Source organism: Artemia franciscana, chromosome 7, assembly GCF_032884065.1.
Source record: "Artemia franciscana chromosome 7, ASM3288406v1, whole genome shotgun sequence".
Taxonomy (NCBI): Eukaryota; Metazoa; Arthropoda; class Branchiopoda; order Anostraca; family Artemiidae; genus Artemia; species Artemia franciscana.
Window position 1 is genome coordinate 59,369,961 of NC_088869.1, and position 21,285 is coordinate 59,391,245.

The 21,285-nt window shown below is 34.7% G+C and overlaps 1 protein-coding gene across 3 annotated transcripts in view; it reads left to right on the plus strand.

Moving 5' to 3' along the window:
- LOC136029543 (neutral alpha-glucosidase AB-like) overlaps positions 1–21,285 on the plus strand; it is a 77,765-nt gene that overhangs the window by 40,298 nt on the left and 16,182 nt on the right. For all 3 annotated transcript variants that reach the window (XM_065708013.1, XM_065708014.1, XM_065708015.1), the window contains 5 exons: positions 6,295–6,434; positions 10,369–10,556; positions 12,017–12,112; positions 16,580–16,834; positions 18,750–18,895. In XM_065708013.1, coding sequence (XP_065564085.1) covers positions 6,295–6,434; positions 10,369–10,556; positions 12,017–12,112; positions 16,580–16,834; positions 18,750–18,895 — 825 coding nt within the window. The remainder of the gene's footprint in view (positions 1–6,294; positions 6,435–10,368; positions 10,557–12,016; positions 12,113–16,579; positions 16,835–18,749; positions 18,896–21,285) is intronic.

Consider the following 21,285-nt stretch of genomic DNA (forward strand, 5'->3'; position numbering starts at 1 on the left):
GACTTTTGCATTTTTGTAGATGTAAAAATCTAGTTATAACCCTGCGTTGTTGGGTCATAAAATGGCCCATAAGTTGACATGGTATTCACGTGATGGTAAGACAGCAAACCTTATTGATCATGCTATAGTAAACCAAACACTGGCAGGATGAATACAAGATACTAGAGTATAGCATTGAGAGTTTAACATTGGACAATATGGAAGATGGTTGGAAATATTTTTAGAAAAACAATTTGTGAAGTTGCTGATGGGGTCTTAGGGAAGAAAGTTAAGACCGCAACTAGGAATATTAGTGAAAAAGCTTTATGTTTAATAGAGACGAGACGGGGTTTGTTCAAGAATCATCTTAGTGATAGATCATATGAAAACAAAAGGAATGTAAAGAAAGTGGAGAAAGCATTAAAAGTTGTATAAAATTTGTCATGGATAAAATTGCCGAGGATCTGGAAGATGCAGATAGGCGGCATAATAGTAAAATATTGTGCTGACATGTTAATAAATTAAGAGGGAGTAGTCAATCTGGACTTGTCCCGGTTAAAGATAGGAACGGGGCAACAGCAAATGATAAGGATAGAGTTAAAGAGAGATAGGTGGAAAATTTTGAAAATGTGCTAAACCGAAACACAGTTGCAGGAAAAGATATAGAGGAAACTGCAAAGTTTTTGATACCTTGTATGTGAAGGAAGATTTGTTTTGTGAGGAAGAATTAGTGACAGTACTAAAAGGATTGAAAAATAATAAGGCTGTGGGTGCTGATAGTGTGGTTGGTGAGTTTCTTAAATATGGTTGCTTCGAGGTCAGAAATAAGCTACTGAAGATTATGAATATGGCTTTTGAGAAAGAAGAAGTACCTTACGATTTGAGGCAAACCTTAATTAAACCACTGTATAAGAAAAGTTGATAAGAGTGAGTGTCGTATTATCGAGGCATTAGTCTGGTCTCTGTAGGTAGGAAATTTGTTAGTAATATGATGCTTTTTAGACTGAGAGATGCTGTAGACAAAGTTTTAAGTGAAGAACAGTTGCAGTTATAGAAAAGGTAGAGGATGTGTCGACAAAGTTTTCACTCTTAGGTTACTAATTGAGAAGTGTCGTAGTTGTAAAACACCTTTTGTCCTCAGTTTTATAGATTATGAGCAAGCGTTCGATTCTGCTGATAGAAGAGCTTTAGCAAAGGTTTTATCTTTGTATGGTATACCTGACAAATACATTATAGTGATTTGTTCTATGTACGAGAATAACACTGTTGCGTTTAAGTTAGAAAATAAGGTTAGTAGCTGTAGCTGGTTTTGTATTAAATCAGGTGTTAAGCAGGGCTTTGTTCTATCCTCCTCTATATGGATCATCTCGATGGACTTTGTTTAAGGAGCTCAGGAAAGGCAATTGGAAACCAAGGAATCAAATGGGGAAGAAGAACTCTCAAGCATCCTAGATGAAAGTTGTTGCGAAATGAATGAACTTTTAGAGGTTTTGCGAGTTCAGGGTCCTAGAATAGGTTTGAAAATTAATGTTAAGAAGACTAAGTCACTAAGGCTAGGAATAAGCGAAAATGAAAACCTGACTTTGGGTAACGAAAAGATGGATCAGGTTGGTAGCTTCACTTACCTTGATAGCATTATTTGTAAAGACGGTGGGAGTAGTAAATATGTTAAAAGTAGAATAGCCAAGGCTTAGGGTGTTTTTTTCAGAGTTAAAAAAAAGTTTGGAAGAATAGGAGATAAGTCTGCACACCAAGATTAGAATATTGGAAAATGACAATAGTCAAATTTTGCTCTGAATTATGGGTGCTCCGAAAATTGGATGAAGATTTACTTAATATTCTCCAGAGAAAATGTCTATGAATTGTTCTGGGTACCCGGCTGACTGACCGTATTTAAACAGTAGAGTGTACGAAAAATGTGGTTAAATCCCGCTTTCTAGGGCTATAATTACAAAAATGTTGAGATGCCTAGGGCACATTCCGCGGATTAAGGATTTCAGGTGGCCAAAGATTGTCTTTTTCGGCCAACCGTCTTGGGCTTGACGGAAAGCAGGTTGCCCTCGTCTAGGATAGGAGGATGTTATAAAGAAAAATTTAAAGGAAAGGGGAACTTCTCGGGAGGGTGTAAACAGGGAGGCTTTGAATAGATTAGGATGGAGGAGGAACATGCGTAGCTCTGTTGACCTCAGGTGGTTTTGCGCTGCGGTGAGTTGTTAGTAGTAGTAGTAGTATTAGAATAATCACACAGTACTGGACTACGTGGCGGGTGGTGGAGATTTAAAAAGCCGTATGTGGATCCTAAATTTTAGACCTCACCCCAATTTTTACAAAAAGGGCAAATACCGCTTTTTGGATTATCGTGGCCAAATATGGTGCACAAATTCTAAACATCCTTCTTTAGTGGAATGTATTTAGTCATTATTCAGCCTCTAATTGAAGTGCTTGAAGAATATGCTTTGACAACGCTGTTAACTTTAGCTTCCAAAGTTAAATGAGCAAAAATTGAACCACTGACTTTTTACTGTGAACATATGAATAAATTGTAAATTTATGAACAAACGTGGCTTACTGTGACAAACTTAAAACAAAAATCAATCTTAAAAACTCAAAACTTAAGCTTGCTGTGACATGTCTTTTTTTAAAGGGTAGTTTTAGAGGAAAACAACGTGTAAAAAATCGAAGCTATAGGAGTGTAAAAGTGAGGAGGGTGGGAATTTGAATTTCTTCTTGTTTGGGACGGCTCTAAGTATACTAAAAAAAAAACTAAAACCTCATAAGAAACCAGTTTTTATATAGTGAGGTCAAAAAACGATGTAGAAACTTTCTTATATGAGTGTGATGACACTCCTCCTCTACTCCCAATCTTTATGTTAGGGTTTTGACTTTTTACCGGTTTGGTTCTTTGTGGCTCACTGGTGTTATGAACCAAAAGCAAACTTTAAATTGTTTGAATAGAATAAAACTTGTTTCTTGCAATTTCAAATTACAAAAATAGCAGTGGAGGTCACAAACAATTTAAAACACCTACAAAATTGAATTATTCACACATGGTTTATTAACAATTATTTTCCAAGTCAGCATTATAATGTTTTACGAAGTACGGACCAAATGACTTCAGGTACCGCTCGGGTGAGTGGATCGGCGGTTGTTCCAGCTTTCCATCGTTTTATGTTCTCTCTCTGAGCCTAGTGGAATGTTGAGTTTGGTGTGTCACAAAACCCAGAAGAAGATCACGGTGTGTTTCCAAGTCAAAGATTAAATAAAACAAGACTTTTTGTCATGACTATAAACGTTAAATTGTGTAGCAATTGGCTGGTAATTATCAGGCAAAATGAGAACAATGGATAAAGAAATTGTCAAGTCAATATGACTCACTGTTGCCGTAAAACAAAATTAGTGTCTAGAGTTTTGTGTTTACTGCACACAGTTTTTAAACGTAAATTTTTGTGTTTATTGTCACAACGAAAGTACGGACTCAGCTGCAATGATACAAATGAAATATGAAAATGCGAAGTTGTTCCACTTCAAACTCTCAAAGTTTCTCTTGTTCATTTGAGATTTGATTGAATGCCTTGTCTGACAATGATACAGACACGTATTTATATCATAAAAATGATAAACAGATAAATTGAATTGGCAAAAAGTCAATGACATGCAACACGGGAAAGTTATCCAAATATAAATTACGGATTCAAATTTAATATAATATAGGAATTCAAAAACATGATAGTTATAATTTTTAAATACAATCAAGTCTATAGTACAGGATAAAATTTACGTCCAAACTGTTTATTTTATTTCAAGTTGTTGATCAGAAAACCCAGCCAGCCAAAAACGAATCAAAGAAAAGAAAAAAATTGATACAAAAAATACCAATCCTCTAGGTCTCACTTGGTGACTATTCCATTGAAATTTTGTTGAAGGTTGTGTCTGACAATGACCCGTAAATTTCTTTATTTTACAAAAAATGGTAAACCAATTAATTAAACTTACAAAAAGTCAGAGATTTGCAGGATTTGCCAGAAAAGGACTCAAATATAATTCGCGCAACATAAACATTGCGTCTAAACTCTATAATATATTTTAAACTGTAGATCAGAAAATGCAGCCTCTAAAAACCAAATCAACAAATCGCGTGGATCCAAATCAGCTTAGACTTTAATTGAAATCCAGATTCTAAATAATTAAAATTACACTTGTTTTAATTTTCCCAACCGTGCTGGTTAACATCAATGGCTCTGTCAGGTAACGTCAGTGGCTCGGGGCTCTATCACTGGCCCTGGCAGCATTAAATTGTCCTTGAACTCGTTTTAAAGCACCAAAGCTTTCTCTTTTATCAGTTTACCATTTACTTTTTATGAAAGTGCTTACAAATCAATAATATTTCTATGCTGCTTGGATATTTGCGTTAAATAATTTGAGTGCCTCTAATAGAATGAAAATTGTGTTAAGAGGGGGGGGGGGGATGTCAAAATATGAAAATTCTTTATTTTGGTGCATTATTCTTCTAGGTTTAACTTCCTGAGATAATATTTTTCTATAGTGCCTAGGAAAACTTCCCAAAATTTTTGTCTAGGCTCTAGATTGATTCCTCCATTACTTGAAGGTGCATATAGGTGAATCAATTCATAGATAGATGGGGGGGGGGGGTGCAAGGATTATGCCCCGCTTTTTAAAATAAAGATAAAAAAATGATACCAGTGGAAGTCCAAGAAGGGGGGGGGCAGTTTTCAATTTTTTTCAGCGAAGTACCGAAAAAGGAATTTCCGAATATCTAGGGGGGATTGCCCCCTTGTCTTTGGCTGCATATGTCTTTAGAACAATTCCATAGGGGGTCATCACTTCAAAGCATTTATTAATTCTTTTTAACGAAGACTCAACATACTCGTAAAACATATGTGAGTGGGAATTAAGAAAGTGGTTTATGGTACATCGGACATAGTTAATAGGCCTGCTACAGCAAATTGTATTATAAAGAATAAGGAAAACATAGAAGGTTTGCGTCGAGAGTTCCCAGAAGTAGTGGTTTTAAGCCTCATCATTGGCGGGGGGGACAAGCTATACCACAAGAATGTAAAAGTATAAAATAGAAAGAATTTAATGTCAGATTTCAGAAATACTGGGGAGGGAGAGCTCCCCTCCCCAGGCCTAGGACCACCACTATTCCCAGGGATAAGGACCTTTGCTATCTTTCGTTCTTCTAATCATGGTTATGCATACCGTAAGTCACACAAAAAATGATTCTAGCATGGAATGAAGCTGGAGGAAATTCTATGTCAAGAAATGTCAGTGCCATCTTGTATCTCACTTTAAACAAGGTGGTAATGCGCAGTTACAGTATTAAGCTGTTAAAGGAAAATGTCTTCATGTTATTTGATATACTATATAAAGTGTATATAACACGGAAAAATTTCTAGAATAGAATTTTCACCTTTTCCTTTTCCGTATTTATCAGTCGTAAGAGACGATGAACTTGGCTAGCAGCTAAAAGAGAGACTAAAATCTGATGTTTTTATTTTAGCACATCCACATCGGAAGCTTCTAATTTTCCCCAGGGTTTTGACCGAAACTTTGTAGAGTCAGTAAGGAGTTATTTTCCGTGAAATCGATGCTCTCGCATATTTTGTGACTAGGTAGATGGTATGTCGTAATTTTGTTGGTAGGAGGAGGAGAAGAGGCTGATATTTCTTTGTTGAAAGATTGATCAACAAAACTGAGATTAATAATTAGCACAAGCCTTCCAATAGACTGAAAGAATTGCTGAATATTCAAAAAAATTGACAGATTATAAGAAGGATACGAGTGTATGCAGTAGAGAACGTTTGTGTATATGTACTAGATACTGTATGTATGTACTAAGTATATATACAGGAGTATATGCACTACAGAATGTTTGAGCATATGCATATGAGTATACTCATTAGAGAACGTTGGAGTATATGTACTAGATATGCACTGTATTTGAGTATAAGTATATACTAAGCATATATCCATGAGTATATGCACTAGAGAAGGTTTGTGTCTAGGTACTAGTTATGTATTGTATTTGAGTCTATGTGTGTACTGAGTATATATGCATGAGTATATGCGCTAGAGAATGTTTAAGTATGTTTAATAGATATGTACTGAGTATGTATGTGAGTATATGTACTGGGGAACGTTTGAGTATATGTACTGCATTTGAGTATATGTATGTACTAAATATATTTAAAAATGCATTTAGTGGTAGTCTAAATTCATTACAAAACCCACTGTTTTGTTTTATAATGTTTCGTAATCTTAAACCCGAAAATAGAACAGCTACTTAATTTTCAGATGTTTGCAATTGCTTATCATCAATGCCGTTGGAACTACAACGACCAAGAGGATGTTCAGTTTGTGCATGAAAATTTTGACAAAGAAGATATGCCACTAGATGTTATCTGGCTGGATATCGAACATACTGATAACAAAAAGTACGAGTTTCTTTACTCCTTTTGTTACTTTTTTTTTTATTTCTTTCAACTCTTTCCTTTGTCTGAGAGGACGCGGGTTCGAGTCCCAGTGTACCCAATTCTTCAGTTTGGGACGGGGGTCAGTGGCGTGACTCTGTAAGGTTAGCCAGAGTCGACCCAGCTCTAAATGGGTACCTGGAGAAATCTGGGGAAGATAAACAGGAAGGGTGTGGGAAAGCACAGGATGCCTGGCCCCCAACCCCCCATTGCACTTTCTGGCTGAAGGGCCAAGAAACGGAGATCAGCACCGCCGGTAGGGACTGTAAAGTCTAATAATAATAATAATAATGATTTATTTTTAACCCACATCATAACAAGTTATGGCACTTGTGGAGTAACAAAAAGAAAAAAAAATGAAATACACTACAAGTAAAATACACTACAAATAGAAAAAACATTACGCTACAATGAGATTAACCGAACAGACGGACCAAAGGATGACGAGGCGATAAACGATAAAAAGCTGATTCCGACAACCTTCCATACATGAGGGCCAATTTTGCACTTATATCAGGGACATCAAACTTACGAATTATTTTCCTATTGCTATACCAAGGGGGAGATAAAGTAAAAATTTATAATATCTGAAATAAAAAATCCGAATCTGATTAACATCTTTTTTCTTTAGAAGGGGATAAAGACCAGAAAGATAAAGGACAGAATGATCACAAAATGTAGCATATAGTCTACCGAGTGCATGTCTATTATACTTCCCTCGATTAGCAACTATCTTAGAATAGCCCGTTTGAATTTCCTTTTGAACATCACGAACAGTGCACTGCCTTAGGCAAGAAATTGAATTCGTAACAGTAATACCCAACCACCGAATGGTGGAAACAAAGGGTATTGAAAAACCGCGACAAGCTAAGGGAGCATTAGAGGAAGTCGGACCATTAAAAACTAGAAATTCACATTTCTCAACATTAAGAGAAAGACCAATATTAGAAAATAGACGTGAAACTTTGAGACCATAAACGAGAGACCTTGCTTATTTTTACACAAAAGTAAAAGGTCATCTGCATAAGCAAGATAAGAAACATCTGAGAGTCCAATAAAATAATTTCATCTAATTTCATCTAAAATACCAGAAATGCACATTTTGAATATACTAGGTGATAAAACCCCTCCCTGCTTGACACCTCGACATAAACGGACAAACGGAGATCCAGATTTATTAATTCGGAGAAAAGAATTCTCATACCAAAAACGAAGAAGAAAAATGACTGAAAGATTTACACCATTATTAAAAAGGGGAAAAAAAGCTTGACTGTGAACTACATTGTCAAAAGCTTTAGAAAGGTCCAAAGTACACATATAAAGTGGCGACCCATCAGCCATGCTATTCTTAAGGGCTGAAGAAAGAACACGGTGTGCATGTTGACAACCAATACCAGCTTGAAACCCGAATTGATTCGATCCGAAATTTATATTTTCATTTAAATGAGGAATTAAAATATATTCAAGGATTTTACTCAAGTTACACGTAGTGGTTATAGGGCGATAAGATGAACATTGAGAAGGGAGTTTTCCCCGCTTTAGAATTGAGGTGACATTTCCACAAAGAAAGCTATCCGGAACCAGAGAAGATGTTAAACACATTTGGAACAACAACTGCAAATGAAATAAAAGCACAACACACTTTGGATTTATACTAATACCATCAATATCAATGGATGAAGATTTCAGTTGCTTAATTGCATTTTCAACAGCAGTTATTGATACTGGAATAATATGGCCCTGATGAAGCGAAGGTGGTAGAATTTTAGAAAGTAACCGAGAATAATGTGACTGCACAAAAAAATTAATTTTGGAAAAAATTCCCGAATAGTAAACATACCAAGTTGAACTAGAAATCGATGCCGCATCCTTTACCTTGCCTTATTTCTTTCAACCATTGGGGCATGAAATAGAAATAGTTGATGCGATTTTAGGAAACTGGGCTTAATAATTACACCCTCTTTCTCTCTCTCTCTCTCTCTTGCTTGACTTTCCGTAAGCTAGACGTTGGGCCTTTCAAGTCTCTGAGTTTTAATATCCTTTTCTCAGGCGACACCGCCATGCTATGACGAACAAATAAACGGTTAAATGGAAATAAATCCATTTATTTCGACAGTGAAAACAAGTACTAAGTCTAGACATTTCGATCACATATTCAGTGACCGTCATCAGTAAAAGTACTCAAGTATTAACATTAGACCTAACATATTTATACAAAACAAAATAATTAACTTTTGGGTCATTCACAAAATAATGAACTTACGGGTTATTCACTAGATTATTTTCACAGAGTTCAATGACAAAGTTCATTCAAAGTCTTGATGTAAATTTTCTTCTTTTAACTTGCCTAAATGGTCAAAGAAGGAAATTTACATCAAGACGTTAATTTTAACTTACGGAAATCGTCATTTTACACGATCGACCGTCAGAATTTTTGACAAATTGTATATTTTTGTGTTCAAGGGGATAAAATAGCCAATGCTCGGTTATCCCTCGCTATGGATGTATATAGGTATATCTTGCACTGATGTTAAATATCTGTGTGGATGTCTCGTAGGAAAAATAAAAAAATTGGCCTGATATGTCACTTGGCTCCGGGAGGGATGATATGTCATCCCTCTCAAAGTGTCCGATGAGCATGCATCATGAGTTTCCAGCTCTACTATTTTTGTAAATGCTTTCCTGACCTAATTCATGTGCTAACTTCTTACTTTAAAATAGCAGTTTAGCATTAAAAAAAGGCATCACTTGTGTATTTGAAACCAAAATCGTTCGATTGTCTTCCAGGTATTTCACATGGGATCCAATCAAGTTTTCTGACTCTCTCGGAATGATGAAGAATCTAAGTGATTCATGTGCTAACTTCTTACTTTAAAATAGCAGTTTAGCATTAAAAAAAGGAATCACTGGTGTATTTGAAACCAAAATCGTTCGATTATCTTCCAGGTATTTCACATGGGATCCAATCAAGTTTTCTGACTCTCTCGGAATGATGAAGAATCTAAGTGATTCATGTGCTAACTTCTTACTTTAAAATAGCAGTTTAGCATTTAAAAAAGGAATCACTGGTGTATTTGAAACCAAAATCGTTCGATTATCTTCCAGGTATTTCACATGGGATCCAATCAAGTTTTCTGACTCTCGGAATGATGAAGAATCTAAGTGATTCATGTGCTAACTTCTTACTTTAAAATAGCAGTTTAGCATTTAAAAAAGGAATCACTGGTGTATTTGAAACCAAAATCGTTCGATTATCTTCCAGGTATTTCACATGGGATCCAATCAAGTTTTCTGACTCTCTCAGAATGATGAAGAATCTAAGTGATTCATATGCTAACTTCTTACTTTAAAATAGCAGTTTAGCATTTAAAAAAGGAATCACTGGTGTATTTGAAACCAAAATCGTTCGATTATCTTCCAGGTATTTCACATGGGATCCAATCAAGTTTTCTGACTCTCTCAGAATGATGAAGAATCTAAGTGATTCATGTGCTAACTTCTTACTTTAAAATAGCAGTTTAGCATTTAAAAAAGGAATCACTGGTGTATTTGAAACTAAAATCGTTCGATTATCTTCCAGGTATTTCACATGGGATCCAATCAAGTTTTCTGACTCTCTCAGAATGATGAAGAATCTAAGTGATTCATGTGCTAACTTCTTACTTTAAAATAGCAGTTTAGCATTTAAAAAAGGAATCACTGGTGTATTTGAAACCAAAATCGTTCGATTATCTTCCAGGTATTTCACATGGGATCCAATCAAGTTTTCTGACTCTCTCGGAATGATGAAGAATCTAAGTGATTCATGTGCTAACTTCTTACTTTAAAATAGCAGTTTAGCATTAAAAAAAGGAATCACTGGTGTATTTGAAACCAAAATCGTTCGATTATCTTCCAGGTATTTCACATGGGATCCAATCAAGTTTTCTGACTCTCTCGGAATGATGAAGAATCTAAGTGATAAAGGGCGAAAACTGGTTACAATAGTGGATCCCCATATTAAAAGAGATTCGAACTATTTCATTCATAAGGATTGTGAGGCAAATGGTTTTTACATTAAAGATACCAATGGAAAGGACTTTGAGGGTGAGATTTCCCCTCCATTTCTTTTGATTATTAGCTTTTACTCATAATTTTTTTTTCTTGGAAATTAGTTCTCCTCGTGAAATAATCGCTCTGTTGCTACATAAATGATTGTTCGAATTATTTTGCAGAAAAGAGAACTTTTGGATCATCTTTTTTTATATTTAATTCATTATTTTTTGTGTTTTTTAAATTATTTTAATTTTTCTGCTTTGGCTTTTTCCATTTAAAAAAATTGTTCTGAGATTGTTCTGGTTAAGCAAACCTTATTGATCATGCTATAGTAAACCAAACACTGGCAGGATGAATACAAGATATTAGAGTATAGGACTTTGAGGGTGAGATTTCCCCTTCCTTTCTTTTGATTATTAGCTTTTAGTCATAAATTCTTTTTTTCTGGAAAATTAGTTCTCCTCGTGAAATAATCGCTCTGTTGCTACATAAATGATTGTTCGAAGTATTTTGCAGAAAAGAGAACTTTTGGATCATCTTTTTATATTTAATTCATTATTTTTTTGTGTTTTTTAATTTATTTTAATTTTTCTGCTTTGGCTTTTTTTCATTTAAAAAAGATATTACTTTGTTTTTTGAAAAGGAAACAAAGTAATATCATTGTTTTTATTCCAAAATCAAAATTTCTAATAAGTCTGTGAAACTAGTTAGAATGACCTGAATGGTCAGTTGTGTCGATTCTCTTCAAATTTTATTTCCTTAAATCTCCCATGATATGTAAGGAATTTTCTTTTCTTTTTTTTTCAAAGGTATGCCAAGTAACTCATCAATATAGTGGTGAGGCTGTAGTTATTTTCTTTTAATCTTAAACAAGATCTTGTGTTTTTCCGTTTGACTTCTTTTGCTCTCATCATTTAGGTGTAGTGGAAATTTCATATGCGTTCTGTGGATAATAGTGTTTACATTAGCAAGTAAAAACCTTAATAAGTATTGTTAGAAATCCTTAGTTGGTAGCCTAAAAATCTCCAAACGGGGTGAGATCAGTTTTGAACCTCGGGGGGGATGCCATCCCCATCTCCATTGCCATCGACAGACATGTCAGTCATAAAATTTACAACAATTAAGCAAATGCGCACTCTAAACGTCCTATATTCCAAATTTAGATCCTAATTCAATTCTTTTCCACCAGGTGTTTTTGTGTATGGACATTGAAGCCTGTACTGTTGAACAGGCCTCACTGTTGTGTCTTTGGGGAGGAAAAAATCCATAGGACAGTGAGTATTATTTATGAGAAACCACATGCTTTCTGTTTGAGTAAAAAAGCACCTGACTTGGAATGGTTTGAACGGTTAGACAAGAAATACAGCCAAGTCCTCAGACCCAAAATTCAAAAATATAATCCTTTCAGCACTAAGATCATGCTTAGTTTTGGCCTAATCCTTATTTACCAGAAAGATCCCTTGAAATAATATAGAATGGATTTTAATGCGAATTTTGGTGTTGTTTTTCAGGTTGGTGTTGGCCAGGGTCTTCTAGTTATCCAGACTTTTTCAACCCTGCAGTACGAGAATATTGGAAGGAGCAATACGCTTTCGATAAGTATCATGGTACTTTTTTTGTTTATTTAAAATAGTTACTTCTGTTGCATGTTGTCTATTAGATTCTTCTTCATCTAGGTGTTCTCACCGGTACCTTGGTTTGCTAGTTTTTGTTGAGGCTCGGTCACTTTTTGTGTTGCAAGTAATTATGAAAGTATGATTCATTGTTTTTTGTTTTTTATTTCTTAATTCATTTTCCTCTCAGGTTCTTTAAAAGAAGGCTACTGAAATAGTCCAAGAGGCTTCTACGCTGGTGGAGCACCACCCTCCCCCCACCTTCATATTAGTCAGTTTATCAGTTAGTCAGTCATATTAAGTTTATCAGTTAGTCAGTCATATTAGTTCAGTTTATCTAATTTTTGCGGCTTTGAATGATTCAAATCCTCGTTTAAATAGCACATCCCTTTAACCCGCAAAATGGTTTCGCAACGTTAGGACATTGGTCCTAACTTATATGCTTTCCAAAACTAATGAATATGTTTGTATAGCTCTTACAATTAAAAAGAAAAAGAAGAAGAAAACTTTACAATAGAAGCAAATCTTTAAATTTGAGCAGTTTGGACTTGACGTATTTAATTTTGTCTCATTCTTCGTCCAATTTCGTAAATAGAAAATAGCCTAGCCGTGTGGGTTGGTGCGCTGGATTCGGGATCCTTCGTCTTAGAGGACGCGGGTTCGAGTCCCAGTGTATCCAATTCTTCAGTTTGGGACGGGGTCAGTGATGTGACTCTGTAAGCTTAGCCAGAGTCGACCCAGCTCTAAATGGCTACCTAGAGAAATCTGGGGAAGGTAAACAGGAAGGGTGTGCGAAAGCACAGGATGGCTGGCCCCCAACCCCCCATTGCACTTCCTGGCTGAAGGGCCAAGAAACGGAGATCAGCACCGCCGGTACGGACTGTAAAGTCTAATGCCGTATCCTTTACCTTTTACCTAGCCGTTTTTATGTTTTATAAATATTCCCAGCCCAGCTGTTTTTGGGAGCGTTCTATTTTTCGTCTCTCCAATCAAAATTTCCGCTACCTCTCTCCAATCAAAATTTCCGCTACCTTTAAATTTCCAACTCTTCTCCAGACATTTCAACTTATCAGCAATGTGCCCTTCAAATGGGGCAGCCAAGTTCTCATGTTCTTTTTCCTCGTTTGTTAAACATATTCAAGTGAAATTAAAATCAGTCAGGCAATTTCCGATTGCCAACACTCACCTCAATTGTATGGAATTCTATGTTAAAGCTCTCATCTTTTCTTCAATTTCTCCCACTTTCAGCTCTTCCTCATTAAAAATTTTGAGCAGAAATTAGAAAATCTCACCGTTAAAATCGCATTCTAGGATTCTATGTTTCACCTCATAATCAATAGTTGATGAATATTTCAATGGACTTATGGGAAGTTGTATTCAAGGTTAACCCGATGCATTACGAATAATAATACAAATAAAGTAAAATATTCCTATTTAACTGCATGGCTAGGAGGGGGATGGATCTATTTTTCCTGGGATTGTCATTGTTTTTAACTCTTGTTACAACCCCTCGGTGTTCTGTCCAATACGTGCTAGAGTAGGTGTCTGCTAGCGCGACTAAGACTCCTCTCTTATCAGTTCTCCCTATTCTTTGGTTCTTCCTCTCTTATCATTGCTCCCTATTCTTTGGTTCTGCCTACGTGTGTCCTGGTGAAGGTAATAAGTTTGGATAGGCTCAGAGCATGCTGAGGATCTCCTCAAAAAGAGGCCTAAATAAATATTACTTTATAATCGACATAGCTTCTATGTTTGAGTGCTGCAGAGGCAGTCGAGGGTTTTTTTTTGGAATAAATGTCAGAGACCGTTTAAAAAAGTATGAGAAACTGATACGACGGAAAATTCTTTCACTTCAACATGGATTTTGGTTGAAATTAGAACTGATTGTGCCACTGAAAGTTAAGCACTCCCCAGAAGAAAAAAAAAATCTGGGAAAAAGCTTAATTTGTATTGGTTAAAATCTAGACTTTACTTAAATATATTCGTTTATTTGAATCCAAGCTTCATAAATCAGATAGATTCGATTTGTTTTTAAACAATTTTATTGATTCCAAGATAGGTACGGTCATGGTAGTGTGCAAGATATATGCTTAAAATATTGAGGAAAAACAGTTGCTTTGTGGGTGTGACTGGATCCTACCACAACTGCAACCGCTTCGAACAGGTAACATAGGTTTTATGGCAGCCAAAACGGCGTAATCACATCTCAGACAATAGTAAAAATGAGTTTCAGACAAAGATACAAGTATGTAGTACAAAACAAAAAAGAATCCTCTTGAATGTCGTTATGTATTTGCCAAAAAGGCATGAATTATAATGCAAAAACATTTTGTTGCAATGAATTTTGAAAGCGAAGAATTTTATTGTTTTACAGTTCGTTCGTAGTGGAGAAATTATATTGACATCGTGCGCGTGCTAAAATTTATCTGTAAACATTTTGCAGAATTATCAAAATCGTCATTTTTGCGCTGTAGTTTTGTGTGAGTACTACAATTTGTGTCAATTAATGTTAAATTAAATAGTTGTTTCATTTGTTAAAGGTGGCTAGAGGTAAAATTTTTCTTGTTTCAGTAGATATTAAAGGCAAAGACACTGACGGACGTGCAAGTCACATTCCTGTTCTTTTCTTTTGGCTTGCTGTAGCAGTTTGATTGACTAATAAACAAAACATTGCCCAAAAAGTGATTGTTAATTCTACGAAAATATAACTCTTGCTACTATTGTGCTTTTGTTACTTTTACAATTAAGGCTATGACATTTAAGGGCACTTACACTAAATACTTAGTATGGATCGGACCATTGTTTGGCAAAATACGCTGGAGACTTGGCCAGTAGGCGATACAAAACAGAAGACGGCATGGTACTTCGCATCAACACAAAATCAATCCAATTCTTTCATCCCTTAGTTCTATGACTATCTACGTTAGTTCTGCCCTAGGAATGACGCATGGACGGATGATAGATAGACTTATCTATCGACAAATTAACTGGCATCATTTTTATACAATCCTAATAAGGGCTTATGCCGGACTTGTCTCTAACTGACTCGGACTTTCTGTCTTGGCTTTTTCTACAATTAGCCAAGACATATAGTCCGAGTGAGTTATAGACATATCTGACATAAGCCCTTATTAGGATTCTATAAAAATGATGTCAGTTAATTTGTTGATAGGTAAGTCAATCTATCATCGACCGAGTCCGTTGATCGACCGAGTCCGAGACAGATAGTCCCATTGAGTGATAGGCAAATCCGACATAATCTCTAGTTAGGATTGTATTAAAATGATGTCAATTCATTTTTGGATAGATAAGTTTATTTGTTACTTCATGCGTCATTCCTAGGGCACAACTAAGGTAGACAGCTATAGAACTAAAGGATGAAAGACTGGATTGATTTTGGGTTGATGCGTGACGGGCAATGTCCACTGTACTTGTATACAAAATCTGGGACTGAATTTGCTTGGATTCACAGGCGGATAAGGGAAAGTGAAGCATGATATAGCCCCTACCGCTCAAGTTGGTCATTCATCGACGCATTATAGAAGCAGTTTTTTTCGTTAGTTTCTTTCAGCTTAGCATGAGACAAGAGACGTAAAAATATAGAATTTGGGCCATATATTTGTAAGGGGGTAATGTACTTGGACAGTGTGAAGTTAGAAAATCATTCTTACTTCATAATATACAGAATAATTGTACCTAACACATTAGGCATACAGACCCGATATACTTTACCCTCCCTCTCCACCTAATTTGCAAACATGTTGCCCAAATTTGTTTCTAAAGTGTTATGTTTTTATCATACTCAGGTATATTTCATTAGAAAAAACATAGAAACATATTATAGTCAGAGGAACATATTAGAAGAATATTAGATAGGGTCTATATCATATAAGCATCGATGGTACTGTAACAGGAGTGAAGATTATTTTCCTTAGAACAATCTGAGTTCAGATTTTCTTTTTTATAATTGAGGAGTTCAAATCCTACTATTTGGCGTACATTTCTAATAAAAAAAACTGTTATTCTAGATTAAATTGTTCTTTTCTGCTTGTTAAACTCACAAAACCAATATTATTTAAGTACGTTTGTACCCGAGTCCCTTCTACACAATAGCATCTATCTTAGTGATTGGCAAGGATCCCGAAATTGGCGTTAAAAGCTTATGCCCTTTTTATTTTCTTTTTTATTACTTACTCTTCTTGTTTGGAATGTTATGGAAACGCTCTCGCATAGTCTCATCGTCGTAATCAAGTCCCTGGTCGTAATTAACAATTTTTATTCAACTTTGTCTATACGGGTTAGAGAAAAAGAAAATCTCGTAGTTAGTTATCGTCTAGTTTTCTTTTTTTTTAATTTGGACATAAGGGTTTTATTGAAATTCTTATATAAAACGTAATTTTCGGTGTCTTTCTACATATTTGAAAGTCACAAATCCAATTTAACGACGTTTTCTGGTTATTTCAGGTACAACTAAGGATGTTTACATATGGAACGATATGAACGAACCTTCCGTGTTTAATGGACCTGAAGTCACAATGCACAAGGATAAACTGCATCACGGAGGTTGGGAGCATAGAGATGTCCACAATATTTACGGTATGCTCGTAGTTGATAGTACTTTCCAAGGACTCATGGCCAGAGGAGAAAACAAGCTGAGGCCGTTTATTCTCTCAAGATCATTTTTTGCTGGATCTCAAAGATATGGAGCTATATGGACAGGTTAGATCTAGATGTTTCCTTTAAAATCACGCGTTTTCTTCTGGATATTTTTGATAGTGTATCCAAAGTCTTGAGTTATAAATTGTCTTCTTTATCATTGCCTAAATTTAAGTTGAATTACTAATGAAGGGGATAAAATCTTCCTCTTCTTCTAATTGCAAAAGAAATGCTGTTGAATTTATAGTTATGTACTTGATTAATCACATTTCCCCGTATATTCGACTTATTTCCGACGTAATACCTTCAATCTGTTTTTTTTTTCTTCTTTTTCTTTTTTTTTTCGAGACCATACTGCCTTTCTATGACGAACAAATAAACGCTACAGTGGGGATATGTCCATTTATTAGACAGTGACAGATTTTGCCACCTTCATTAAAAATTCAACTTACATTAGGGAATTTTAAAGAAGAAAATTTACAACTCAAGACTTTGGATGAACCCTTTTAATGAGCTCTCTCAGACAGATCTAGTGAATGAACCGTAAACTATTTGTTGATCGGCAGCTATTATTGTGTTCTGTACAAATATGTTAGTTTTAATTTTAATGCTTTAGTATTTCTGTTTACAACGACCGCTGTACATTTGATCGAAACATCCAGACTTTTTATCTATTTTCAGTTCTAATAAATGGACTTATTCCCATTTGAACGTTATTTGTGTCATAGAAAGACAGTGTGGTCTTGGAAATAAAATACCTAATTTAAGGCATTACGTCAAAAATGATTTTTTTTTTTTTTAAATAAAGCTTTTAACGACTTTTCTCAATCTCTTGACCTTTTTGAGCTGTTTTTTGTCAGGCCAGAAAAACTCATGATTCCAACCCCCCCCCCCCCCCAAAAAAAAAAATGAAACTGTTTTCAAGAAAAAATTTATCCATACACACATAAATAAATAAACATACAATTATTGCTCGTAGATATATATATATATATATATATATATATATATATATATATATATATATATATATATATATATATATATATATATTCTGTCTCAGATTTTTAGACACTGTCAAATGGAAAACGTGCAATTTTAGTTTTTAACCTTTCTGGGAGGGGTTATATGACCTCCATCCATAGCTTCATCCCCCCCCCCCCCTTACATAACTTCATATAAAATGAAAACTTTTTTTCTGAAATATGACTATCACAAGTATAATAATATAAATATAAACAAATAATATATATTATGTATACATTTCCTAATTCTAAAGCAAGTCTAGATCATTTTCAAAGAAAAAATCTATCGAAAATCTAGCTCGGAGATGTGAAACTAATGAATCCGGTAATGTAAATATCTTGTCCTTTCAGTACAAGTTAAAGCTTTAGGCTTGTCGCACACTTGCTGGTTTTACAGGAAGTATAAACCTTAACTCCTACCGTGATAGTAGCTTCTGTTGTTGTTCATAGAAAAGAGAATTTCAAAACGTAATTCGTTTGATTTTTTTTTAAGTTTTATTATCCTGTAAAAAGCTTGTATTTTTATCATTTAATAAAACATTAAATTATTCTAAGATAAGAATTATTAAACTCTATGGCATATTATCTATCATACAATATGTGTCAAGAAATTGGATTAAAAAGCTTGTACCAACAATACCTTGTTCCCAATTATTGTCTACGAATACTGTGCCTTGGATCTTTTGCATGATTTATCATACATATAAGAAAACTCCTATTCCAATCTCCTATTTGTAATATAAAAGGATTATGCGTTTAATCTTTATTCTGGTTCGTCAATCAGTCTTGCGCTTGAAAGTTGAACAATATTCAACTCGAAAGTTTATTACAGGATGCACAATTCACTTTTGTAGTTGTGCTTAACGTTGACTTTATCCGCAAATGCAAATATAATACGGCCTTTGCACTAGTCTCAGAATGTTTTTTTCTGTCTTTACTCTTTTTTTGTTTAGGTGATAACGGAGCTGAATGGGGTCATCTACAAGTTTCTATACCAATGGTTTTAAGTCTGAGTATTGCTGGTATGGCGTTCACTGGCGGTGATGTAGGTGGGTTTTTCAAAAATCCTGAGACAGATCTGCTTATTAGGTGGTATCAGGTAAGGATTATTGGAACTAAAATTCAAGGTCTTCCAATTCAAGTTTTTTTTTGCTCTTTTAGTTACTCTACCCTATAAAACAATAAGATCCTCTATGTAATAATTTTCCCTTTATGTAATGCCAAGATAGTTAGAATATCCTCTCGTTAATGGTGAATCATGACTCCTCTTTTTAACGTTGCCAGCCTATATGTTGTATTAGGCTATTAGGTAAGTAGATTGTAGGCTTATTTTTGTAATAAATAGTAAGAACCTGCTATTTCTTATGTTTTAAGTTTATCTAGTATAACTTCTGTGAGTTATATATTTAATAAGTTATATCTTAAGGCATAAGCAAGAGGGTATATAATATATACTTGGTTGGGAAATGTTACCCATGGGAAGAGAGGGCCCCTATACCATAGTACTTGTACCACAAAACATTTAGATTCTTCCTTTAAACGTATGAATCTAGGTTGCTTGACTCTCCCCTCCCCACAAAGGAAAAAGTTGCTGTGCCTCAATCTCTCTTCCAGTGTTGCAAAATTGTTCCAATAAGTATATATAGTTGCCTGTTTATTTAGACTGAAAATTATTTAAGCTTTATTTGAGTATTTTGCTCATTATTTATTTACTAATACTATTTGAATATCGAAATGCAGTATCTTGAAAAATAGTATAAGCACTGTTTTTAGACAGTCCAAAACTTAGTCGCCGAGGGATCATTCCGAGAAAGTTCATTTCGTATTTTTTTTAGGTTTGAAAGAATTCTATGATTCAACCTTAAACAGTCAAAATAACATTCATTAAAGAATAATGTTAAGTACCCTATAATAATATAGTAGTAAAATAATACCCTGTATAACTTACCCTTTTATAATTATAATAATACACTATAACAGTTATAATAAAATAACGTTAAAACCAAACAAATGAAGGAAACAACACAGTTTTGTCATTAAATATGAGATAATTCATTTAAAGCCAATTTCAATAAAATTAATTTAAATTCTTATAAACTTTATACTTTTAATCGAAAGCCTAAAACTTTCTTTCCCTGAAGCTTTCGGGTATGAAAATAAAAACTTTCTCAGTTACTTTTTTATGGAAGATCAATCTGGCCCCTAAAGAACTCGGAGGTCCTAACAGACAAAATCATATCAAACACGCAGTGCTACTGTAAGTTACTATACATGCATTAAATAGTGCTTATTGCAATTAGTTACAATAACTTGTTGAATAAGCGTCATAATTGTGCACACTTTTGAACGGGTTTGAACGTCAAAATGAATTTCTTGAGGAAAAAAAAATGTTTCAAGCCCAGAGTGCCTTTGAAACTAACCAAAAATTGTTCTAATAGATAAATATAACAAGACTTCTATCTTTAAAAGAATGAAATGCAGCTTGTGAAGCTGTAAACAAATAATTAATCGCAGTGTTTCAATAAATGATCTTGAACCCAATTCAAAAATCATAATTACCTGTTAAACGCCCAAAATTACAAAAAATCAATTTGAATAACCTTATGGGACGCAAGACATGACTTGATATTAGTTGTACGTTACAGATTTAGGATTTTGTTGGTAGTTAGAAGCAGTGTAACTTTTTAGCCTACATGCCTGTAGCTATGGCTAGGACTTGATCCTATAGATAAGGCTCTGGTAGATTGAGATCAAGCTAGCTCTTGGAAAGCAATGGATAAGGCTCTGGTAGATTGAGATCAAGCTAGCTCTTGGAAAGCAATGGATTTTATTCCTGTGATGAAAGAACCTTGCTAAACTGTTCTCTATTGTTTACTGTGAACACCGAAGATATGTTGTCAAGTTCTGGGGGTTTTAAGTCCCAAAGTAAATTGGCTACTTGTTTAGAGTGACGTCAAATTTATTTTTCCCTAATCTAAGGGAGGGGGTAAATTTGTCATTTTTTTCAAATTAATTATAAAAACACCAAAAGTGTTTTTTCCAATGAAAGTATCCCCCAAAGAAGACATTTTCAAAATCTGGCGGAGGGGGGTTTCAAAATCTAACAAGGTCATGAGCAGAGGCCTCTGACCTCCTTTATTCTAAACTGACGCCACTTGTCTTCAATCCTTGTTGAAGCAATACCTTTCTGAATGAAACAATCACCCATCAATCGCCGGCTATTATTCTTGTTTATTTTCCAGTCGATCAAATTCCTTCGACGGCCTGATTACTGACCAGTCAAAATATATAACGCACCTTTCTCAAATAACAATGTTTAAACAGCTAAACAATATTTACCTAAACAAACCTTTCTTTGAGCAGAAAATATCAATATCAAATGTTGTTTGAAAAATAAGCTTATTCGTATTTTATTTCTTCTTCTTCTATTTCCTCAGCTGTAGATTTATGGACAACCAATCTTGACTTCTAAACAATTGTTAGTCTGGC